The 26,326-nt window shown below is 42.6% G+C and overlaps 1 protein-coding gene across 5 annotated transcripts in view; it reads right to left on the reverse strand.

Annotated features, from left to right (window-relative positions):
* Nucleotides 1–725: 725 nt before the first annotated feature.
* The window catches only part of DENND2B (DENN domain containing 2B), a 186,738-nt gene continuing 161,137 nt past the window's right edge, over nucleotides 726–26,326 (reverse strand). For all 5 annotated transcript variants that reach the window (XM_085317187.1, XM_085317183.1, XM_085317185.1 and 2 more), the window contains 6 exons: nucleotides 8,302–8,479; nucleotides 7,108–7,149; nucleotides 6,141–6,252; nucleotides 4,922–5,161; nucleotides 3,511–3,597; nucleotides 726–3,105 (listed from right to left, as the gene is read on the reverse strand). In XM_085317187.1, the coding sequence (XP_085173313.1) occupies nucleotides 3,071–3,105; nucleotides 3,511–3,597; nucleotides 4,922–5,161; nucleotides 6,141–6,252; nucleotides 7,108–7,149; nucleotides 8,302–8,479 (694 nt within the window). In that variant the 3' untranslated portion in view covers nucleotides 726–3,070. The remainder of the gene's footprint in view (nucleotides 3,106–3,510; nucleotides 3,598–4,921; nucleotides 5,162–6,140; nucleotides 6,253–7,107; nucleotides 7,150–8,301; nucleotides 8,480–26,326) is intronic.

Consider the following 26,326-nt stretch of genomic DNA (forward strand, 5'->3'; position numbering starts at 1 on the left):
GCCACGCCGGGACGGGCTCTCGCGATATTTGGGCCGAGTTGGCGGGGGCGGAGCACGGTCTCGCGAGAATCCCGGCGCAGGTGGGCGGGGCCCGACCGTGGCGGTGGGCGGCCTGCGGGGCGAGGCGGGCTTGGGCCTCCGGCGGGGGCGCAGTGCGCGTCGCTGCCGGCGGGGAGCGGCGCTGGTCTCCCTCGTGTCGGCGCCCAGCGGAGCGCGGGCGCGGCGGTGCCGGCGGTTTTCCATAGGGAATAGAGCGGCCTGCGGCCAGCGCCGCGCGCGGGCCCTGCTGCAGCCGCCGCCGCGCGGTCCGGACCCGGGACTGCGACGCGCTGCGCGGCCCGCCGCGGGCAGGCCCAGGCCAGGCCCGGAACGGCTCTGAGCCGCGGCCCGTGGGGCAGGCTGCTCCAGCGGGTGGAGAGCATCAACTGCCTCTGACCGTGGCCGCCGCTTTCCTTCCCCTCCGTGCTCTGCAGCGCGGAGGTAACGCGCTTCAAGATCTCTTTGAATCTTTTACCGAGTTTTGGGAGAATCTGCTAGTTTGGTCACACTTTTCTACACTGATAGCTGCGTTTAAGTGCATAGTATTCAGTTCCCCACTATTTGTCACACTAGAGTAACAATTCCTGCAGGGTTCTGTTGTTTTTTCATACTTGTTTATATAGTTTATACCAAAAGATTTTGTACAAATTTCTTCCAGTTCTAAAACACAGGTCTCAGCACTGGACTTGTTTCTCTTCAGCATTTCATTATTGGTTAAATGGTATGTTCACAACTGAAAACGGTGCTTTCACAACTGCTGTACAGGGTGGAATCATATATTCCACGTTTTTAGTTCATTTCATGCTTTGAAACACATCTTTGGATAGCATTAGGATTGTCTTACGCAGCCACTCTATCGAGAATCAGGAAGGTACCTGCAAGTTTTTGAAACATGACCGTGTTCGGTAGTGTGCTGATTCACATTACAAAAATTGAACTACATGTTGATGGGTAATTTATTACGTGAAAGCTTTCTGCTTAGGTTTTTATAGTGTATATGGAGGAAAAGAACTTCGTATGGGAGATGTGTTTTACAACACCGCATTCCTGTCCGTCAGCATTCAGTGGCCATCTCTTTCTTGTGTTCATAACAACTGCTCCTCAGCAGCACTTCCTCCAGCCAACGATGATGTTTTATCCAGTGTTTTCCCCATGTATTTACCAGCAGCTGTTGTTCATAAGATAGGTAGAATCTGGCTCTGAAAGCGAAGGTTATTTATTCTGGTGCGAGGAACTAAATCTAGAAGTCACTCTGCAATTTACAGCATATTTACAGTAATGCTAGTAGAAATTAACATTTGTCATTACATTTCCAATGAATCAAAGGTGCTTGGTATTTTACATTTTACAGATATTTCTTATTATGCATGTTTAACAAGCTTTTGTATATATATGAGTGTGAGGGGAAAAAAGGAAAAAGGAAACGACTTCACCTTTTTTAGTGAATAAACCCTCAATATTGTTCTATGAGGCTGATAGCAAACCAGAACCACTGCCAGGTTAGGAACTGCGCAAGCCTCAAAGCCAAACTTGGCTAAACTGATTAAGCAAAGATTATGCTGTAAATGGAAAAAAAAACAGATTAAAAAAAAAGAAAAAACAGAACTTTCATTACCCATCAGACTTGCAAATATTTTCAAATATTTTATGTTTTTTCTTCAAAATAAGGAAAAGCTTATAGAATAACAATAGCACAGCAGAAGAATTACAGTATGTTATGTTACCAAAGATAAATGTGGTCCTTAAGTAATATTCACTTTCTGCAGAATGCACAAACTAACCATTTTTGTCCTGCTGAATGGTCTTCACTGAGATGAAAGCACCACCTAGACAGAAAGAAACTATCATAAAAGATAGATCATCATCTCATCAGAAAGTTAGGCAAAGGCCCTGCTACAAACTCTTGTTATTCTATTCAAATAATTTAAAACAAGATAGCTCAAAATCAACCTGAAAATACCACAGTTCAGGAATAGCATTTATGATACTAACAATGACAAAAATTAATTTTTCTGCTGTCCTATGTAAAGAAAAAGATCTATACAGAGATTATTTTGTTAGCTTTAAATTAACAGAGCAGTGATATGAAATGTCATCTCAGTCCTAGTGAATAGCATTAAGTAGGAAAAGATATTCTACATGTGTGAAATAGCAAACCTATTAAAAGACAGGTTTGTAATAATAATTTTGTACTTGAATTAAAAATTCATTAAAAATAATAAAAAATTTACTCTGATTTCATACCTACTCAACAGCAGAAATCTGCAAAGGTTTCCAATGAATATAAACAAACAGATATATTACATAGTTTATTAGAAACCATACATACATACATTACTAAAGGATGTACTGTACCTAGTTATTGCAGCTTGCATGTCAAAGAACTGAGATTTCCTCACATTTAGCAGTCCTAATGCAGAATGTGTTACAAGTAGTTTACTGACCAGAGTTCAAGCCAAGTGGAAATTTCGTATCGTGAACGAAGTACCTTATTATAAAATTACTTTGTTATTTTTTTTATGAATTGGAAGAGAATTAGGAAAAAAAAATATCAACTTTGCAACATGAAATCAGCCCCCCTGCACACAACCTCTCCCATGTACCCCAGAGTTCATTCACTACCGCAGTATTCAGGCATCAGTGTAGTTCTCATAAACATCCCTTGAAGTCAGTGGTTCTGCTGAGACAGTCAGCTGCACATAATCAGCTATTCAATTTTGCACCAAGCATAACTCAATTCATACTAAAGAAAAAAAAGCACCTGTTACTCTCAGGAATATACAAATATTTACCACAGTTTTCCTTGCTCATTACAAAATCAGTTACAAAAGCTTACAGCACATTATTTACAAATTCTATCCAAATACATAAAAGAGTCATCATCCGGCACACTGTCTAACAGCAGCTGTAGTCACTTAAAGCTGTGCTCAGCTTGTTTCATTCTCCTCCCACAACAAAATCTGAAAAGTTGCAGGTATCTCACACACAGTGTCATAAATTGTCTTTGGGTTGGTGTTTCGGCAGAAAGGAGTTAATTCTTCTTGTGAAGAAACTTCATTTTGTTTCCTAAAGAAAACAGCACAAGTCATTAACGTATACTGAAAAACAAAACACAGTCAATACTCACTTAGCAAAAGTGTTTGTAATGTAATTGTTACAGAGTGAATCTTCTATTTAATTCAAACAGAGATATCAATCAAAAGAATCTTGACTGGCCCAAAGCATTTTTTTTTTTTTAACTACCTTGTGTTTTGAGGGTTTTTTCCCCAAATGGCAATGAAACTGTTAACAAGGGTCATAATTAAATCTACCTTTGTCAGCTTTAAGTACCTTTGCATCATACTCCTTTTGATATTTTTATCACATATTGAAACCACTGGTTGATTATTTGACTTCATCTCTGGTAAGGATTTTTTAATTTAAAAAGACATGAAAATCCATTTCAGAAATAATTCTAAAGATTTTCCTCACCAAGGCCTCGCAGAAACTTGTTTACTCCACTTTGTTCAGTGTCTGGAAGTTCTTCCAAGTACTGTTCAACTCTCTGTTCAAAGAGACCTATGGAAGATGGTGAAAAAATTGATCTGAAAGAGCTTGGTCAAGCTGAATCTATTTCCCCCTTTCCTTTATACATTCCTGACTTACGACTTTTACAGTCCCTTGTCTTTGCTTCCAGTACTCAAAAATTTCACTGAGTTGTAAGGGCTGCTCAATTGTAACAGGACACTGAGGCTGGTGTCAGGAACCTCACACGTTACGCCAGGTGAAGGATTTATCTTTGCTCACGGTAGCCACGCAGCAACCCGGCCCCTCCTGCGCCCACCTCGCAGGCGCGCAGGATCACGCAGCTTCCCGCCCCCTGCGCCATCAGTTGGCCGAACCGCACTCACCGAACCTCCCGCCTGCCCCGTTTCAGTCAAAGCCAGGACAGGTCTTTGCGCCGGGTGCTTCTCTCCCAGCCCCCTGGGCCAGCAGGCGCTCCTGGGTGACCAGCGTGGGCTCCGGCAGTGCCGGTGAAGGCCTCGCTCTCGGCGAGGCGGCTCACAGGACGCAGGCCGAGCTGCGAGCGGCCCAGGGCGAGCCCAGCACCCGGCTGCTGCCTGGCCAGCGGCAGCAAGCGCGTGACAGCGCTGCCGGCAGCTGCAGCCTCCAGGCGGCTCCTCTGGCCGCTGGCACCTCCACCAGCACCGCGCAGGCCCGCTGCGAAAAGCCGCGCCACGCCACCTGGACGGCCCGAGCGGCCGCTGCCCTCGGGCGCCACGGGCAGGGTGGCCAGTCCCACTGAGCGCGGCGGCCCCGCCAACGGGCCAAGGCCCGGGCGGGCACAGGGCCGCGGCAGCCTGCCCGGCTCGCGGCGGCGCAGCGGCACGGCGCGGTGCTCGCCCCGGCCGCCCAAGAGGCGGGCTCCTTCTGCCGGAGGAAGCTGTCTGCGACCCGAGCTCGCAGAGGAAATCTTTCGAAAAACTTAAGTTAACCTTTTGCTTAACGCAGGGAGCTTTATTTTAATATGGCTTTTGCGTTTGCCTTTTGAACAGCATTGGCAGGCAGCCCCCAGGGCTGTCTCACATCCCTGATGGGCTGTGCCCTTCACAGGATCCTTCCCRGCTGCGGCACAGACAGCTTCTCCTCTGAACGACTAAGGCATTCACATGGGAAGGGTCTTCTGCTAAAACCTTTCTATTGTCATTACTCCTGCTGTCATCTAGGCCCACAGCAAGAGCAAAATGCGTTTCTGGAGATATATCAGCTATACAGAAGTGTTATTTGGCTCTGACGCTAGATAACGATGCTAACTGCTGGACCCCTGTGAAATACAACAGTTTGCACAGCAGAAAAAAGACAAGAACAAAAAAAACAAAACAAAACAAAAAAACACCGTTACCTTTTGCCCTGCATTTTCTCAGCTCTCGATCCTGGATRAAGCCAGCAAACATTTGAGATTCCATGAAAACTTCCAAGAAGCGGCGGATACTCTTGGAGGCCACAGATTTACGGAAAGCCTCCCTTTGGAAAGCACGCTCTCCTTTTTCATTCTGGGTTAGGAACAGGGAATAATGGCCAACTGTCTCCACAAAGAATCGGATAAAAACCTCAGACACTAATCCATTCAGGGTGTTACATTCTGCAAAATAAGGCAGCAATAAGACACCGAAATCAGCCGCTACAAGAGCTCTCAGCATTGTCATCCAACTCTGGGCGAGACACAGTCATCTAGCAGTTTACTGATGCTCTGCAAGCATCAGTAACTAAAAGCAGTTGTACCAGCTCCTTGAAGCCTTACATATCAGTCAGATAAGGAAAAACATAATACCCTTATAATCAAGAGTGCCAGTCTACAGAACTGCTGTTTCATAACTGACAATCAGCCAGAACTACAGATTCTCAGGAGATAGCTAAGGAAATCAAAAAGTCTGCCAGTGCTTCATCAAAATTTACCTCTGCTTTTAGCTTTAAATCAGTGTGTTCTTGAGAAGCTTCAAAACAGTTCTGACAGTTAAAATGTGTGCTCTGAGGATAATAAATCTTTACCAAGAACTGATCAAAAAGGGTATAGAATTTGCTTTTTTAATCACTTTTGAGATGTTAAAATTTTGTTTTACCCATGTATAGCAAAGATAACTAGAAGTAAATTTAAAAAAATGAATAGAGGCTTGTTTTGTAACTCTTAACCACAGGCATTTGAATTCACCATAGGATTATAAAAAAATTGCTGGAGAGAAATATGAACCTGCAGAGGCAATTCAGCCATTCTAGCACACCAAGTGCTTTCTGGAGGTCTCTGCTTCTCTCCAAACTCTGATGCACCCCTAAGCACCTGTACTTACCTTAACTGAAATAAGGTCAAGTTTACTACAAACCCCTGTCTGAGTAAAGTTTTCGAAGGCCTCATGGGAGTGCATGTCTTTCACAAAGAAATGTAAATAGATTGCTGATAATGGATTACCGTTTGTTGATGCCATYAGCCCCACTCCCTGTTTTCTGAGATTATCTTTGATGTTGCAAAAGATAYTTGAGTACTGAAGGCCCAGCTTTCTCCTGGATAGAGTCACAATACTACCTACAAGCCTATTTATACAAATCCTGTTTCCAAATGAACTTACCATCATCTGAATCGCTATCTGAATCCTGATTTATCAGTTCATTCTTTCGCTCCAGAGCCTGCTCCAGAGCTGCTTGCAATTTTCTAGGTAATAGTGTATCTTCATCATCCATCTGACAGGAAAGAAAAATTCTTCAGATCATATGTCTACCATACAGAAACTGCAGCAAATACTTTTTCAAGGTTTAGAATTCTGAAGAAAAGCATTTTTTGACTGCTGTTGTCATGCCTACATAAATGAAATAATGAAAACCTATAGTTGTTTTTACTAAATACATGTCATGCAAAGCCTGGCTACACGTATACACAGCAGTTCTAGTTGGTTTGGGAAAACTTCTTTAGTTCTTGGTAGTTCCTTTCACTTATATTCTGGTATATCTTGTTTCCTGTTTTTCCCCTGCTGTCTTCATCTTATTTAAAGCTTGTTCAAGAGAAGCAAGCAAACACAAGAATGCTAGAGGTGCAGTCACTAATCACCAGCCATATCTTCCAAGGAATCCTAGGAAAAGATAACTATTTGCCTAACCTGCAGATAGAACACTTCTGAAGTTATCTAGAGCCACGTGACTTTCTTTCCCTGTTCACAAGGCTCCTACTTTTCCTACCACACTAAGCTATTCTTCACCTTTCCTCTTTCACTCTAGTGACTTTTCCTCTTTGTAATTTTTGTCCTTTTCACCTCCAGCAATGCTAGCTTTCTTGCTAACATGATGTTATGTTTGGATGTGTTCTTTGCACTGTGAATACATTTTTTCATTTCTTCTGACAGTAAAAATCTCAATTCCCTTGGCACACCTGAGGAATAATACTTATTTGCAGATGAAACAGAATACATAAATACATTTTTTTCCTAATCTCTTATCCACTGCATAGTTCCTGCCAAATGCCTCTGATCAAAGAAACTTAATAACACTACATGAATAAACAGCTTGCTAAACTGGGTGGCAATATTTCAAGCTGTACTCTACCTGTCTGATGAATCGATCAGATCCCAGGTTAACCATCAAAGCCTAAAGAAAAGAGAACAGTAAAGTGAAATATATCTTAAGAATCAGGCAACTTTCTTTGCATGCACCTTTACAAAGCGAAGGACTATTTGAATGGTCCCAAGTCTCAACATGAATCAGATTCCTACTGTAAAAAAATCACCACAAAAAAAAAAAAAAAAAAAAAAGGAACATGTTGTGTGCTTTTTAAAACAGAAGAACAAAGTTCCTTCCATAGAGCTTAGAGTCTGATTTAATACAATTCAGGTACAACAGACCTCATATAAAGGCTAATATGGAAAAAAGCTTAAAAGGTTAGGCAGGGTATTTTAACATTAGCAAGTTGTCACTAATCATTGTTGTTAGCATCCAGAAGAAAACTATTTCAGAGGGGTGAAAAGACTTTAAAGACTTCTGAGGGGTAAGTGTGAAATATTAATGATAACGAAGCAACAAAGCTGAGAGAATAAGCTGGGAAGACGTAGGAAGGCAATGTTAGGAGAGTGGGAGGGAAACAACAGAGATTTACAGAGGCTGAAGGCATAGAGAGCCTTGAAAGTGAGCACAAGAAAAGAAAATTCAATGGGAAAAAAGTCAGGAAAACAGAAGGAACAGAGGGACTGTGGATGTGAGGATTTTGGTGCTATTTTTCCAGAAGAGCTGAAGACATATGACTCTCATTTAATTTTCAGTATACTGTTARCAAGGCTTTAAAAGTCAAAAATAGGCCCTAAAGGTTTTATTTTCTCTCCTGCCTATGGCTGCATGAACACATTCCATTAGCATTAACAGGTATCATAGCAGTTAGCATTTCATGTCTTCCCCCTGTCCCCCCAATGTCATTTCATTACACTGTTCCAGATCTGGAAAAAAAAATCAGAACAAATGAGAATATTTACACTGCCCTTGCTTGTTAACAAGGTTAATATTCACTTCTCTCTGTCAAGGTCCCAGACATATGGAAGGAGTTGGAATAGAGAGAAAACAAAATCGTTTAACATCTATCCACTCTATTGCAATGTTACCAAGTGGTAGCTGAACATGAGAATTAGGCAGAGAAGAAGCAAAGAGGCAAATTAAAAATTAAACGTGTGAGGACTTTTGTGAGAACGCCAGACCCTCTGCAAAGTGAGACCAGCTTTACTCCAGGCAAGCAAATCCAGTGCCCGCTCCTACCTCCTCTACAGGCAGCTCCTTCAGCTTGGGCAGAGAGCTGGAAAGCAGTCCCACCAGGAAGGGAGTAGGGCAGCACACGATGTCTATCATGGATGAGGGCAGGACAGGAATGAAGGTGTGCTGCCAGGAGAAGGGGTACAGCAGAGCCACAACAGCATGCGAACAGCTGGAGAGAGTGCTGAAGAGAGAGGAACAGCCACATTAAGAACATAGCTGGTTCTTAACCCAAAACAGCTACCACCTGCTGATAAATGTAGTCTACTGAAACACAGGTGCCCCACAGGGCTGCCCCAGTTGCCTTTCAGTGTGCCAGTTCTGACTTAGGACATGCTGGGTCCTGCTCCAGGCCATATCCCATCCATACTGTGCTGCGTGGCGACTCCTCCTCTGTCCTTTAGGTAACGTGAAACTGAAGCCAGAAGACTATAGTCAGTTTTTTTTCATTACAGCAGTCAGGAAACATTTTAATCTACAAAACAAGGCTGATGTCCCCRGCAGCCCTAAATAGCAGCAACTTTTAATGAGATGATTAAAACAAAAAAGCAGCTTCAGTTCTTAGCTCTCAATTATAACAATGCATAATACTATGTATATGTTCCTATGTCGAGCAGTAACGCACAAATAAGAGAAAATGAAAGAAAACCCAAAATATCCCAAAGGAAAAGTCTACCACACTTTTTTCAGTACTTCCGACAAAGGAAATCTAGCAAAAGCAACACACTTTTCGAAGTATGTATATTTTTGTGAAAACAGCCTATTGTTATCGCAATATATTTTGATGAGGTTATTGCCCAACACTAGTTATAACGGTATTAATCCTGCTCAGTAAAGTGCTCTGGAATAAACATTTAAGTATCCCCTAAATATCAAAGCTTCGTATCATTTGTGGAAAATGTCTCAATTTCGTTGTCCTTCCATCTACTGAACCTTTTACAGTCAGGTGGTTTCTGAAAGCTGAAAATAAAGGAACATCCTTATCAAGCTAGTTTTAGCAGCAGAGGAATAAAATCAGGCTCTTCTTTTCAAACTTTGATTTTGGCCTTAGTTACAATGTCTGCTTTTTGCAAGCTGAAGAAGGCAGGATTTTGGAATTTTACCCAGCCTAGCATGACTGAGCTAATTTTCTCACAATGCAAACTTCTGCTGTGCTCAATGTAGCCACAAAGCACTATAAATAACTAGTAACTTCGGCGCTATTACTGCTTGAGAATACTGGTCTTTCTTACTGCAAGTCTCCTCAGGAACTTTAGGTGGCATCAAACCTCCACTGGAGTAACTTTTGCAAGTTAGTTGTAGATTATTCCAAGGACAGGAAAAAAGTTTCACCTGTTTGCTTGCTTTAATGATTACCCTTTGACATTTACTGAATGGTCAAAGCAAGAATTAGAGGAAAAGAGAAAAGGGTGGGGGAAGAGTGAATGTCTGTCTTTTACTGTAAGTAATCTGTAGGGTTTTTACTTGATACTTAAGATCTACCAGTCACAGCATGTTTTTATAATACATGCAGCCTGACATAGGTTTCTTACAATGTAGTTTTATAATTTTTCATATAGCTTGTGATGGTGCTGCCATTGACTCATATTTTGGTCTCTACAGCATATGCAATAGCAAGCATAATGTTATGTTTCTGAAAAACTGTGGAGCAGCATGACAGAGACTCTCAGAACAATTATAGGCTCACTGTAATGACTCTGCGGTATTTTCAACTGTTAAAAATTCAGTCATCGCAGAAAAGTGACTGAAAAAAGAACCACGTTATGCTAAAAGCAGAAAGACAAACATTCTTCTAATATTTGGTTAATATTTTTTTCCTTTCTATAGAATGCCCTTTTGTAACTTGTTCTTTCAGATGCAGCGCTGTGACGTAAATCAGCCGCTACATCCTCTGGTGCACGCTATTCCCACGCTAGGGGAGGCTTTGGGCCCGGCCCAGGACGCAGCTGCACGCTGCTCGCCGTCAGGGCGGTCGTCCCACGGCAGCCCCTGCCCTGCTAGCCGCGTGCAGGTCACGCGCTTGCCCTTCACAGCAGCTCAGTCTGTCCACTTTAAGGCTCCACACAGGATTTTTTTCAAAATTCAGCCTCAGAAAATCCTTCCTGGAAAGAAGTCCCAGCTGCCCACCTGCGAAACACTCACTTTTGAATTCAGCCTCCCAGAAGTTTCCTTCAAGTCCCCGGCACCCCACAGCGCCCTCCCTCCCACCTGCTGCTCCCGGAGAAGTCAGTGGCACTCACCCATGCTTACTGGCACCTGAACTAACCTCTCTTGCTTGTACAAGAGTGCCCCTACCTCCACCGTAGCCACAAGGAACCACGATTAGAAAGGATGTATTTCTTTGACTCCTATGGGAGTCTTTATTTACCTTTACAGTATATAAGGTCAAATTCAGAGGTGACGGTTGTAAGGGGACTTCTAGCTTAAATCTCTGAAATATTGTTCAAATCCTTTAAAAAGGGTACTATTCATGAGAAATGGATTTGGTAAAATAAAAAAAGAAAGCCCTACCCTGGGAAACTAAGTCTGCTCCACTTTTTCCTTTCAAGATTTGCAACCCACACACTATCCCACTGTCCTTGTTTATGAGAAATGCAAAGTAAACCAGACTGTTTATTTTCTTTAAGGTGGGTGAAGCACAAAAAGTAAACCAATGGAATACTCACAGAAATTAGATTTTTAAAATATTTTCACTTGTAGTAGTCCAGGGCAGTTTTGATAATACAGAGAGAAGGTTTTGAAAGAAGGGTTTTTCTTTTGGTTTATGCATTTTTAATRGGAACATTGCCTAATGTTCTAGTTGTCATTTCACTGGAAAACACTTTTTATATTACCTATTTACAGGTAATTTTATACATAAGAATGCATGAGAAACAAAACTGGCATGAGTCACATACGGCATAAACCACCACCTGTTTCGGAGAGGACGAGCTGCAGGAACCACCTGCAAGGGGGAGATGCCATATGACACTAGCGGCCAGCTACCCGGTGACGGCAGGGAGCCAGCCATGCCCCCGGTCCCAGCACGACCTGCCGATGCTAYGGCTACGGCTCGCTCCCGCCGACGCTTGCTCGGTAACGCAGCTGCCCTGGTGCCAGCAGGGCTGACGCTGAGCTCCTGTCTTGCTCCGGGGACGCGCCCGAGGCTTCTGCTGGCCTCGGGTACCTCACGGCTGCTGAGCTGCTCTTGGGAAGAGGCTGCCTTCAGCGTGCCCGCCTGCTCTGTTGGGTACCAGCTGTCCTGCACGCACTGAGGAAGTCTACTAATCATACCTGACTGCGTAAAGGTGGCCGTCTCGGCAAGTTTTGCAGGATAAGGGAATTTTCTTATATACAGAGGTGTACGGCTATTTCCCTGTCAGACTACCATATAGCGCAGGCCACAGAATTCATCTCTTTAGTCCTGTACTCATCCCAGTAATTTGCACTCAGCTAAAGCAAAATTAGTGAACAATTTTTAGAAAAACATTGAGTTTAAGATTGACTTCAAAAGACAGAGAATCCACCACTTCCACTTCTGCTATTTTCCATGGTTATCATGTTGTTAAAAGATAAATAAATGCATGCTTACTTTTATTCAGAATTTGCCCAGGTTTTGGTTCTTGCTATGCGTTTTATTTACCAGATTAAAAATTCTTCTCATTCAAAGCTGATTTCTCTTCCTCTGGGTTATTTTTTTTTCCAAATCATTTTCTCACGATAACATATACACTTTTTTGTGTCCTGTACTTGGCTGCAGAGACCTAAGGCTCAGAGTAACAACGAAGATACAGGAATTTAAGAAATGGCCATGACAGCTGAATTGTGGTGACGGCTTGTGAAAATGGCCTTGGCCACTTCAAAAGGAAATTAATGTGACTTAACTATGTCCCTTAATAGAAGAAAAATAATATAATTGATGTTACCACTCACCTGCACAGACTGCAGAGCATCTAGTGCTGTTATAGCTCAGCCTACGCACAGCCACTGGCTAAACTGCCGTAATTTGACTGTAGATCAACAAAGATAGATTTTGCCACATTGAAAGATATACTGCTTCTTCAAGTTGAGGCTCCTGAAGCATCTATATTCTCAAGGCTAYAGGATATATCTATTTCTAAGCCACCCCTCAGTGAAAAGAAAAATGTATTTCTGGAAATACTGAATTTGGTATTGCCAGATTCTAGCTCYGCAATCAGTTTCGTCAAGGAGAATGAACATCTACTATCCAGCAGATAGGAAGACATCTACAATTAATTTCTCTGTCAGTCAATCAACAAATAACCCCAAATCTAGGCCATATTATTAACTAGTCACCAATCTGTTATCATAGCATAACTAGCATATTCTCAGGAACACACTTTGTTTGCAGCTGACAGTGAATGGTCAGAGTCCTGGATCGAGGTGTATTGCCAGTGCGAGTTCTGCGTGCTTCTGTTTCCAACACCACAGCTCTTTGCGTACCACCAGTCACCAGCTCTCACAAAATGCCAAAAGTCATTCTGAATTACACATCCTACCCACAYTGGAAATGTTCTGCAGATACAGTTGTTAACTCTTACTGTTGTTAACAATCTTTGGCTTTTGTTACAGAGAAAAAATTGTATTCCTCCTCACTCCGCTCTCCAGCGCCACCCCTCACAAATCTGAGRGTCACACACTACGAGTACCTCCTGCATCTAGGGCTGTGGGTCTTGGACAACAGCCGCATGCCAGTGGGCCTCCCTGCAGTCACYTTGCTGCTCTGGGTGGGTCTGCACAGGGCTTCGGGCAGGTGAACCTACTGCAGGGCCAAACTTCACACCGGCCCCAGCGCCCTGGTGGCTGATGCCAGATCTATGCTATGCAGATGCTCCAGACCAGGCACGTGACTGGTACTGATTACTGGAATCTGGTTCCCTCCATTTCCTTGAATGGAGAAATGTAGCCAAAAATGTAAATCCAAAGAAGTAAACGAGGYCTCTTTGTTTAACAAACACCACGGCTTTCATGGTGTTTACTTTTCCGCAACCTTTTCATGTTTCTCACTTCTCCCTGCTGATTCACTTATGTTACTCTCCACATTTGCTGAACTCTTTCATCCATCACTTTTAATGCATACATGCTCCAACCCACAACTGCTCCACGAGCGAGTTACCTTCCTGCCCTACACCCCTTCCTCCCCCACATTCTGGCTAGAGCGTGAAGGCTCTGTCGTTTCCAGGTGTGACACCTCGGCTCACGTGCATATTGCACCCTCACATGTCTCATCACAGGCCACAGCAGTGCTTTTATGGGGTAGCTCCTACCCTTGCACCACTGATAAACTCCATAGCAGAAACAGCGGCTTGACATTTCCTCCAACACTCCTCAACACCCCTCTAAATCTTGGATTAACTCCAGTCTCCGAGAGATAGTGAGAAAGAGGGAGAGATCTGTGACAACTTGCAAGATAAAATGGTCTGAAAGATTTGCAGAAGACTCTCTAAAAGTTGCTGGGAAATGACTACAAGGCCGAGAACTCAGGCAGTCTCCTCCCCCAACACACAGAAAGTGCAGAGGCAGAGCGGAAGGACAGAATAAACTGTTTGAAAGGCATCACGTAAAGAGAGGAAAATGGAAATAAAAATTGAAGCAGACTGCTACCATTTGGATGGGAGATGGAGTGCATGTAAAAATGCTGTTACTGCTCACGCTGGCACTTAGAGCAGAACTCCACTGCACTGGACACAGTACACACCTGTACTYTGAGAAAATAAAGGCTTCTCTCTAGAAAGCTCCAGGTGGATAAAACTAAGAGCGAGCAGCAGTTTTATTCAGGTGGATAAGACCAAGTAATAGCATCAGGGACAACAGATAAATGAAAATGCATCAGTACCCATGCTCCAGCTGCCTAGCCATTATCAGTTCTTGCAGGCTTTCTGCCAGAGGTCAGCTTCTAAAGGAAGCACTTGAAGACCCCCGGGCTGTTTGAAAAGCTGGGTGCTGGGGAGGCTGTGTCAGCAGGAGGACACCCGCTCCGCACTGCGTGGTGCCTGCAGCCCCCGCGCTGGCCCCAGGCTCCTGAGGCTGCGCTGCACCCAGCGCCCCCCAGCATCAACGGCTTCTGCTTCACTCCAGAAACTGCGGTGCTGTGAGGATGCATTTTCTATAACCCAGATACCATCAAATAGGCCAAGGAGGAAGAACAGAGAATTCAGGTTTCCATCTTTGATACAACAGTGCAGGACATTTCCATGTTACCAGCTAACATTAAATTGTCAGACATGCTGGCATTTCTGYGTAGGTAAAATTATTGCTGATTGTGTCTCATTTGTTCACTCTAGGGCATTGAAAAGGAGAAAAAAAATGGAATTCATTTCTGTTCATTCAGACCAAAGAAATGACATGTTTTGCAGCATTTTAGCAAGAAGACCTATCCCATGAACAATTCAAAATAAAATCATGTGAGTCATTGTTGCTGCAGGAAAAAAGAGCATGGTGGTGGGGCAATCTGACTGCCTGGCTGCGGCCGTGAGAAAAGGCCCCAAGTCACGGAACGTGCTAACCCAGCGTTCCCGAACAATAGCRGCATTCAGGGGCCCAGCGTCAGGCCAGGCCTGGCAGCGAGCGGGCTGTCACAGAAGACGACTGCAGGAAGCGTACGGGGTGACCTTCTGCACAGGRACAACATGAGGCAGTAAATAGCTTTGTGCTTGTAACTTAACACTGAAGAGAAGCTGAAATGAAGATTTTGAGAATCAAGGCCGTCATGGGTAATATCAATGCRGATTAAAGTTTAAAAGGATATCTCTGTACATTTATGCAAGAGACCTGCAATTACTCCTGGGACTGGGAAACCTGCCCGTTAGTAGTGTGGCTGCCTTTTAGAAGGCACCATTTTCACATGAGCAGGATTCAGAATTTATTTTTTTCTCTGATTTTTTTTTTTAAGTTTGTGTCTCTGCCTCTGGATAACATTTTCTGTTTTCCAATTTTAGGTAAAATAATATAGAATCATAAAATAATTTAGGTGGGAAGGAACCTCAGGAGGTCATCTGGTCCTACCTCCTTGTTCAACATTAGATCAGGTTGCTTCCAGRAACAAGACCAAATTAAAAAAAGATATTTTTTGCTATATAAAACATTCTTGACACCCTTTTCTGTGAAAAGGTATACCAGTATCCTTTGGTGGCAAAGACTCGAAGGCTGGCAGGAGCCGGTGGCCTGTGTGCCAAGGACTTGACATCTATTACTGATGTGTAAATTCACGCTAATTTGGTCATGCTAGAAGCCCTCTTAAAATAACAATTTTGTGCATAATAAGCAGAGATGTATTTTCACTGCTGATTTCTTCAAAAGAAATTGTCCACACTAAGCAGCACCTTCCTTTCCATTGTAGCTCTGGGCTACACTGAGCAATGGGAATCACAGCTGAGAGCAGAAAGTCTGCATCCGAGAGACAGAAGCCTCCTGTGCCTGCAGGGAACCCTAGGGAAGATAAAGGAAGGAAGGGAGGTGGCTGCATTAAGTGCAGAATTAAATTAAAGAATATAAAACAAGACAGGAACAGGAAGGGAGGAAGACAAAGTAAGTCTGGTGAGCAGATGGAAAGGCAAAGTGAACTGAGGGCAAAGAGGCTGGGATGCAGAGTAAAGGGGTGGGACAGGGCTGGGCTGAACCRTGCAAGGACCAGGCAAAGCCATCACAGGTGAACATGGCTAAAGGTTGTGTCCCGTGGGAGGAGACAAATGGAAAGGTTGCTGCAGGGACTGATGAGCTGGCAGTTCCTCTTGTCTGTCCTCACTCTGCCGCGAGGGCTGAGCTCCACAGGAGCAGCGCGAGAGAAGGGCCCAACACTGGCGTAGCTAAAGCTATGGGAGACCAAACTCCCAAAGCCACAACTCCTGATGCAGAAGCAGGTCAGACACAACCAAAGCTCTTATACTTCTGGCAGTCTTGTCCCCCCCTTTACACAGCTGCCTGGTCATTAGCAAATACACAAACACAGCTGCTATCAGGAAGAATTTACAAACTGAAAAGACAAGTTATCTCCACAACAATTATATACCTGCATGTGAAGGAGAGAAAATTGTGATCAAAATGAACACCAGAATTTATCCTCAATTTATTGCCATTTTACTCAAACACAAATTAATTCTAATATAGTTATCTGTCTGAGTACTGATAGAAAAACTATTTCTAGTGACTACAGAGCAGCAGAAATTATAGTTAGTTCACATCTGGTTTCACAAAATAAAGGCAAGCATAAAAGAAAAAGCAAAACACTCTTTCAGGCTTTGATTCAGCAAAGTACTTATGTGCAATTTTCAATTTTAATTTAGTTTCATTGTGCAGAAGGATTTGCTGAAGCGAAGCCTAAATGACCTTTTTTTCACTTCTGTTTTAATCAGATAAGCCCAGAAGTACCCACAAAAGACATGACAGCCCCTTTTGAACCAAAAGTACCCTGACCGCTGTGGAAGAGAGAGCTGTTTGAATGGCTGTAAAGTTAGCCTCTGCTTGTCAGCAAGGTGCATTTCAGCTTCTGAAATTTGAATACTCTTTGGCTTTTCTGAAAGCCTTTCAGGAGTAAACTACAGTGAATCCTTCAAGTCTTTATAAGGTGGTTTGGAAGTAGGTATCACAATGTTTGAAGATAGCAAATAATTTTAATTTATTTTTAATATAGTTTTAATTTATCTACTAACTTTTAATAATTTAATTATGATTTTAATTTAATAATTAAATAATTTGATTTTTTTCCCTGGACTCAGTTCCCTGCGGCAGAATCCCTCCCCAAAGAGCTCACTGCTACTACGGGTACACAAGGAGAAGGACTGTCCTGCTGCCGCCATGGCACCTTGTTCATCTCGGCACCACGGCACTGTGCTGGCAGGAAACAGAATTCAAAGTCATCTTTGGATACGGGTGGAGGCAAGAGCAGCCCCCGCAGAGATGGGCCACCCCAGCAGTCCCCATCTGCTGGCCCCATGAGGGGCACAGCAAAGGCAGCCCCTCTGGCCAAGACAGATCACAGACCTCAGCTGCCTACAGCAAGTAGAATTTACTGCCCTGTTTCTGCCTGTCACAGCTACTCTCAGAGAGGATGGCACAGAGAGGCCAGCAGTCTTCTCTGCATGGTCAGCTGCTCCACCTGTGCTTGGATGAAAGGAAATCATTGCTTTTTATAATCTATTTATTTCCTTTTCAGGCTTAATTTCAGGTTGAATATCAACTGTCATGTAATGCTTTTCTGCTGATACCCCACATAAAACCAAATTAACAAAACCAGCTTGTCTGACATGCAAAAAAATTGAGAAGATTCCTTACTAATTGCTATATTGGAGTTATTTGCTTCTTGCCTTTATATTAATTGTGAATTTGTCCAGGCCAACATTGAAGGTGCAGATACCCAAGTACCAAGCAGTCCTGATCTTAACACCTAAATCTGTGAAGATCTGGGTAGCACCAGGAAGTTTAGGATGCTGTGCTTGCTTACTTGATCAGAAGGTAAGTTTTGAACTTTCTGAGTTTCCTCTACTGCTAAATCTGACCCTTTTTTAAGTTTTTGGCTAGAATAAACAACATGATGTTTAAAATCACTGAGGGGCACATATTATGTGGAAAGGTGAGTGTGCTTTACCATAAAAGTCGGAGTAATACTTTGCATTGTCATTCATTTATATTTTTACAGCAAACACATACGTAAGAATAGAAGTAAACTAAGAGTCATGACATAAGGTCTTTAGTTGATGGATTAAAATATGCAGCTAGTACTATACTTCTGATCAATACTTGCCTTCCTTCTTCTAAGGAAATATTGGCAAATCTGCATGTGCGAATTTTAGGTTACTTTTTCTGTTGATGTCAGTGGAGATCTGCCAACAGAAAGCTTTGCTCATCCTACCTAAATAAAACAGGAATTCCCTAGTGTAAATCTGATCACGTGGGGGAAAATGTGGGGAAGGAATGGGACCCCGAATGCATCGCTCATGTGAAAATCATGGTGATCAAAGTCCATCTAGGTTAATCCAAGCTCAGTTGCCAGTTTTGAACATTTCATACTTAACTGCTACCCATACTACAACAAATACTGCTACAGTTGATCTATGCAACCAGGTAAATAGCTCTCTAATACAAAAATGAGAGATCTCCCTGTTTTGTTTAATACAGATGGGTTGTAACAGATACTACCCAGTATTAGCAGACAGCTAACAACTCCTTCCTCGTCCAGAAACAGGTGCAAATCCTGTACTGTGCACTGTGCAGGAGCTTGACATAGGGAAAATATTAATCAGGAACCAAACGTTTCCCAGGGTGGGTGACTTGATTCCGCAAACCATGAGTACAGCTATTGCAAAATGCCCATTCACCTCAAGGATCCATTCACTGTTTTCTCACTTTTCAAGGCATGCTTCCAGCACTTGGCAGCAGCAGGCTGATGCARAAGTTAGAACCTAACTGCAGATTTGCTAAGTATGAAAGGCAGAGTCAAGACATGGTGGCTCCCCTAATTTGAATGCTGATATTTTTGCTGCAAGCAAGCTTTGTGATATCTCAGAGTGCAAAAAAGGCCTCAGTGATAACACTAGGAGGGAGAAGAGGCACGAACTGAGGAGGAAATGCATGTTTTCCACATCACATCAGCCCAGTTATCAGTTATCCTCTTTTACAGAATTGTTTTAGCTATGCTTACAACTCAAAGAGTGTAGCTACTTAACTCCCTACCCCTCAAATCATGTGTATTTTTTCCCCCCAAGAAAACAAGCCAACACAAACCTTGTTTTGCAAGAGATGARTCACACTTCAGGATTTATCTGATGTGGTGTTCTGCAGACAGAGCTTTCAAAGCTGAGCTTTGAAAAGAGAAGCGCAGAGCTTGTAAAATACCTAAGAAGGAACCATAACATGGTCTTACCTGTCTGGCTAAAGCAGTGCAGCTATTCCTTATCAACGAGTCACCAGTGACACAGGTAGTTCTGGGACAGACTCCCATAACTACTGAAGGTGAGTTACAGGGAGCTCAGACACTGAATTCTTCATGCTAGTAATGGTTCCAGGGAGGTGATTTTTGTTATTAATATAGTGGTCATAACCTAGTTTCTGGATTTTTCTTCTCTGACTTCAAGCTTGCAAAATCCTCTCCTACCTCATGCTATCTTACCCTACCAGTACACTTTCATCAGCAGCCTCATTGTCATCACCTGAATGCCTCCTGATGGCACCTTACAAGAAGTAGGACTTGGGAGGTGAGGGCCCATGTGGCACTTGTCTGCCCTTTTATCACTCCCTCATGAAAGTTTCTTGCACAATCATGTGTAMAAGAAAGCTTTTCTATCACGATAAAAGGTTGCATTATACCAGAATAGAGAATATCACAGAACTTCAGGTACTATGTTGATACGCTGGGCACTGTGCTAAGACACRTGGAAGGGCAAGTACCTTAATATTTTCTAAGATAACACCAAAGAGAGCAAAGATTATGCCTGCGGTGCTTGTGGTAGCCCATGTGACAATGGAGGGTTGCTGCAGCAGTTTGTGCTGACTGTGGCTTACAGGTTGACACTTTGGAAATGAGCAGGTATGTTACAATGCTGTAGTGCAGCCAGGAGGTGACAATGTCAGGAATGGCCAAGGTCAGAGAGCTGTTTACCCTGATGGGATGATGTCTCTTAGCTAAACAGAGATGCACAGAAGTTTGATGTGCTCTCAGGGATTCCTGCTTTAAAGCCATTGGATTTGTTGGCTAGTTAAAAGTAATTCAGACTTCCAATGTTTTATAGTTACGTAACTCATTAGAGTATACTTTCCAAGAGTATCCAAGTACAGACTTCATTTTGACTCTAGAAGAGCTTTCTTTTTTGTCATCCAAATATCAGAAGACAAATATTTTATGCAAAATTTCTAAAAATTATCATGACTTCACACTAATTAGTAATTAATTTTACTTCATTAAGAAATGCATCTTCAGAATTCAACTCTCACCTGTCTGGAATATCTGACTAACGTTTAAGTTCCTACAGATAACTGAGGAAAGCACAATCCTGGCTGATGATACAAGTTTGTGATGCATCACATGGAACTGATAGCTGTAGATAGGAGAATGCCCTGTCAGGAGATCTCTCTTTGAAGTACTTCATTTAAAACAARGCAGAGAAAAGTTGATTAAAGGGGAACATGACATTGTTTTTTGCTTCCATAATATTAGTGCACGAGGAGGGAGACATATGAAAGCCCTGGAGACATGCGAAGTGCCCGTTAGAGCTAGAATCTGGCTTTTTCAAGTCCAAACAGACTTTCCACAAAGCTCAAGCAAATAAGATTTTTGCAAGAAAGCATTCACTGGACACATCAGTCACCTGGCATTCATCACAGCATTTCAAAGTGGAAAGTTATCCCTGGTCTTTCCTGCACGACAGCTTTTTAGCACAAATCCGTAACAAATGTGGTTCTGCCCAGGTGCTGCAGAGGAGTATTAGCTACTTGCTGCTTTTCCACACTGGGACCTTTRCTTCCACTTGGCTTTGTTAACACACATGCTGGTGGTTTCAGATTGGCAGGCAATCATTGCACTATTAACAACATGACAGCTGTAAAGTAGGAGGAAGAAATTTTCTAGTCAGCAACAAAGGAGGACAAAAGAAATCCCAGCCCCCTAACCCCTCTCATTCTATAGCTGAAAATAGGGAATCTAGTTCTAAATCCCCTTCCTGAGAGCTGGAGGCTGAGTTGAGAAAATGTCGCAAATTATTGCCATACAGTTATTGCACTAATAAGTGATCCAGAAGAGAACTACCAAACAACATGGTCATCTTAWCCCATTGTCTTTCATGGGGAAGGAGAATTTCATTGCACAAATCATAAACGAGATGATGATCGTGTTTTTCCACTGTAGAGCTTTAGCTAACATCTAGAATGAAGAAGGGCAGAAAGGAGGAAGAAAAGGAGGAAAAAATCCTACCCTTCTTGTGGTACAGCATACTAAAAATGCCATCAAAGTTTACTGCATATTAAAAATGTCATTTTTAATGCTTTTCTCTGAGACTGCTGAATCTTAAACAAGCCAGAAACTTAGAAAGTTCATTTTGTTTCTCAGGCTGTCTTCTGCCTGACGCACATTTTCTGAGAAAATGTTTGAAATACTGTCAACGTACAGCTCGTATATTGGCCTCAATCACCACAAAATGTGTGTGCCAGTGTAACACAATCCAAGTGGTACAAAATATAAGTATCTCATGAGAGGGGGAGAATAAAGTGAAAAAATTCTCTCTCAAAAATCTGAAGTGGCAGCTCTGCTTGCTACCTTAAACCATTAATTTCATGTCACACTGAACACCTATTCTAGCACATAGACTGTAAGACAAAGCACTCAGCATCTTGTAGGACTGGGCTACATTCAAATAACCCATTCAAAGAAGAATACAGCTACATCTGGCAGGAAAGAAGGAAGCAGAACACCAGTAAATTACAGCCACATCAGGGCAAAGAAACACATATTTTAAAGAGGGTTTAAGGTTTCCTTTTTTAAGAATGTATGTTTCTACTTAGTAATGCTTCATAATGTAAGCAGACTGAGAAAAATCAAAGCCTTGCAAAAGGAAAGTGATTGCTGAAAAGGTAACAGAGACTCAGATAGACTCCAGAGGATGCATTTTTTATATAAAAGATGAATGCAGCTGCAAGTTGCTCTACCTTAAGTAAAATGGGTGGTCCTTGGTTTCTAAATCAGTTGGAGCTGACTGGAAATCAATTGGATTGATCGAATCAAATCTAAATCACTTGGAGCTGATCCAGCTTTCATTGGTGGAAATCAAAATACTATGTTTACTCACATGAGAACTGGATATTTTTGCCATAGAATTTATTCTGTCTATTGCGCATGATTGCATATTGGATAATTATATGAGTGATCATTCCTTCCACTGCGGGAATTAGTGAGAGAAATTTCCTAGCTTGTGTCTGGCATGTCAGACCAGACAAGCCTAATAATCTTGACCATCTTCAGAAAGCACTTAAAGATCTTTGGTTAAAAAATACCAGCAGGAAAGACAGTCATCCTGATTTCTCTTCAGTTTTGATGAAAGATCTGTGAGCTATTCCACATTCCAGTAGGTGCACTAGATCACATTTCTAAACACCTTCTTCAGTGAACTTTTAATGACTGAAAAAATAATTTCCTCCAAAGAGCTGAACTTTTAGCTCAACATAGTGTTGTTGGGAGAAGATGTATAATCTGGGCATATCTCCTGCAATCTGTCCTGAGAAATGGTACATAATAGGAATAAACAGCAACAGCTGGAGRCCAGCCACAGCAAATTCTCCCTCATGAGTGGGTTTCTGGCATGTGTTTACTGTCAAATTTGCCTGTTTTCTTCTGGAGTTTTTTGTGATAGCGGGAAAGTAAAGGAATCYGTATTACTGGCCAAAGCTTACTGTGTGTTTACTGAGCACATATTCTCTGTTTGCCCTAACATATGTATTTTCACCTCTTAACTTGCAGGTTAAAAGGTTTTACAAGTTTTACAATACGACAGACTACTGGAAAAGAGCAGGAAGAAGGTGACCCTGGTCAGATCTATCATTTGCAGGATTAGTTTGTAAGAATTATATCCTAATGTTAGGGGGGAAAAAAGTCAGAAAATARAGAAAGAGCTTTTGCCTTAGTGATCTGCCCTGAAGTATAGCTACTCTTGCTTTTCCACTTTTCCAGCTTTGACCTTGCTACAGGGCYGAGAAACAATAATCTTCTCTTGCTACTAAAATATTGTAGCCTATCTCACCTTAGCAAATACTAATTCCAGCCATGAGATCATATTATGACTTTGTCTGACAGATGAAAGGACCCTACATCCTTCTTCCAGGTAAGCACTGAGAGACTGAGACCAGGCTGTCTCTTAACTGTTAAATGTGCTGCTTTCTATAGCATGRCCTCATGATTCCCAAAACAATGGATTCAAATATGAAGACAAGCATCAAGGCTCTCTGAACATCCTGACTGTAGCAAGGACAGCCCCAAACCATCTCTGTCYGTAAGATTAGGGAAATGCTGTTGTTTGTTCTGAAAACCTTTGCCCTTGTACACGAGTACACTCTGCTCCCTTTTTGCTTTACAAAGTTGACAGAGACATGCCTGCGGGATGACTTCCCCCGCTATTTACATTTTTATGCCTTTATCCTGTATTAGTCAGTGTTCCTGTCTGGAGCCTATAACCTTTCTAGGTCTAGGTCTAGGTCTAGGATCTGCTTGAGCTTTCTACAATTGTGCTGGACTACAGATTTCTCCTGACAGTCCAAAATAGTTTAGGAAGGGGCRGAAAGGTTTTCATCCTTTACTGGAAGTCTTCCCATCTCACAGGAGCCCAGCTACTACTAACAACAGTGCCTCTTGCCTTTATTGGGTGAGCATTGCAGGGGGGGAGTTTCATGAGGTTGTACCACAGCAGGTGACAGACTGCTGTTGGTGGTGGGCCAGGCTCCCCCAATGCTGGCAAGGGGATGTGAGCTGGCAGAGAACCAGGGAAGAGAACATACTCCTCTCCTTGGAGAGATGGAGTTGTTCGCTGCATCCCTAAGGGAGGAAGACACCGACGTGCAGGAGCTTTACCTTTGTCATAAAGCCCAGAATTACCTCAGCCACATTCCCTCACATCTGCCTCACACACAGATGAAGTCAGGTGGATTGACTTCCAGACTGCTCGATTTGGGAAGAACTGAGGCCTGGGATACTCTGAGTTCACCCGGCTCACATGTAAAGACAATACATGATATATTAGGCTGGCAATGTCAGCCTAAAGAGTGCCCATCCCAACCCTACCACCCACCCCAGCCCCAGTGTCCTGCCCCATCCCAGCATGCAAGCTCATGCTGTGATCAGCTGAGAGGGCTCCCCTGGCTTGGAAAAACTTGGTAAAACAAGTAATTCTTGCCATGGTTGGGTCAGTACAGCCTCCTGGGGGTGGGAGAAGACATGGAACAGGGCAACAACAGACAGAGGGAAGCAGGGAGGGAGCTCTCTGAGCTGGCACTACCACTTGGAGAAAAGCCTGTCATACCTTTGTCTCAGAGCACATTTTCAAGTTCTAGGAGCACAAATCTCACTGCTACCAGTGAAGGACATCTTCCTTGAGGCCCATGCTCCTGCATCACTGAGAAGCATCTGAAATATCTAATTTCAGAAAAATGTACAACAATGATAACTTTTTCTTTACAAGAGCAGGAACTCTACAGACACCTTTTGCAACCCCTAAAACTTCATAAAGGGCACTGAGGAGGAATATTCTTCGATGTAAACCTGCAGCAAAAGACAAGCCTCAACCAGACTCTCCCACCGACTTCAGCTGGCTTTGAATTGGACCCACATGAGAAAAGCAGGCAAAATACGCTCAGTGTTCTTCACAATGCAGAGGATTACAGCAAGAGTGTTTTCTATTTATAAAAAGTTGAGTTGTAACAAGGGGATGTTAAGACGCCCAAGGACTTACTTTCCTCTTCTCCAAACATTCAGAGGAAAAGTCAAAAAACTGGTCTCACAGGCACAGATACATGACCTTCTCAGCAAACACACCCACAAATTTGTTTCCTCAGCATAAAACTAAAACAAGCAGAGAAATATTTTTCCTCCACTGTTTGCTTTGTATTTATTTTCTGTTGCTACCTTTGTGCCTGCAGCAACATCAAGGTCCCTTGAGCTGTAGAACCCACTTATTTTCCATCTGCTGCCTAGTCTTTTCAAACTCCAGAGGGCTACTCCAGCACAGCTCTCTGTCTGCAGCTGGCAGAGTCATGGGATTTCTCAGAGTTGGGGTGAACAGGCGTAATGTCGAGAACAGAAACAGGAGCTCCCAACCAGAACCAGGATTTAGACTGGGATGGGACATACCACCTCAGCAGTGCTTTCACCAGACATTTGAAGAATTGGAGCTTTAAGTTGCTCTTTTATGACTTGTTTATTACTACTACTACTATTATTCCAAATTTCTTTATTATCACCATTTATCCATTGACTGCTGATGAAAACAAGATACTAAGAGGTCATTGGTAGAGTCAAATTCACTTCTGAAGGTGAGCAAATTGCTGCAGGGATTTATTCGCCCAATTCCAAGCAGAAGAAAATACAGAAGCAGCCTATTAAAAAAAAAATCCCTAAATGTAAACATCCATAACTAAACAAGGCAAACTCACAGTTCTGTCATTCAAACCTTAATTTTGTTTCCTAATTGCTGATAGAATCACTTTTTGTGTTGAAAACAGCAACCTCCTCTTCTGAGCAAAGATCAAGGACTACAGATTTTCACATTCTGGGCACTGTAAGCACCATAAATAACAATTTATTAAATGAATATCACTTCACTAGGCCTGACTTTCCCAAGCTTGTATAACGTGTGAAATCTTTTATTGCTTAGAGACCTGTTAAATAGGCAGCCACAAAAGCCCATTGCATCTCATTGTTTGAAGCCTGAACCTCAACATCATTTCTTTCTAAGCTAGTTTTTGGGTACATACAGAAATCAAAGCCTTGTAAAATCTTTTTAATTTCCTGCTGTGGTTCTTCGGGCCTATAGGCAGGACCTGTAAGATATTTCACTTCTTTTTTTTCCCACATTACTGGTAAACTTCTTCAGTTTCAGCTGTGGTGCCCATAAACAAAATTCATGTCAGACAAGCCAAAGGCTCTGAAACAGACAGTTATTAGCTCAAAACTGGAGTGTTTCATTTTAGACTTCATCCCCATTTAAACCATGAAAACCTCAGTAAATATTGAATCTAAATCCACTTCTTACTGTTGCTTTCTCCAGGTCTTTGTCAAAGGACTCGTTATTAGTTTCTTTTTTACAGAACTGCCTAGCTCCCTGTGCTGAGAGTAAGCCATACTATATCAGGTATAACTGTGTTCACACACTGAGCAAGAAACTATCTTCTCCTGAAGAGCTTAGAATCCCAGGCAGACCAGACCAGAAGAAGAGAAGCACAAAAGAAAGAGAGGAGCTAAATTTCCTGCATGTGTTCTCACACCACAGGTCAGTGGGTTCAGGAAGAAAACTCAGGATTCTTGAGTCTTAATCCAGGGCCTTACCTACCAGGTCAGATTACA

This window comes from Rhea americana, unplaced genomic scaffold (genome assembly GCF_003343005.1).
Source record: "Rhea americana isolate MKP2758 unplaced genomic scaffold, rheAme1 scaffold_49, whole genome shotgun sequence".
NCBI classification, from domain to species: domain Eukaryota; kingdom Metazoa; phylum Chordata; class Aves; order Rheiformes; family Rheidae; genus Rhea; species Rhea americana.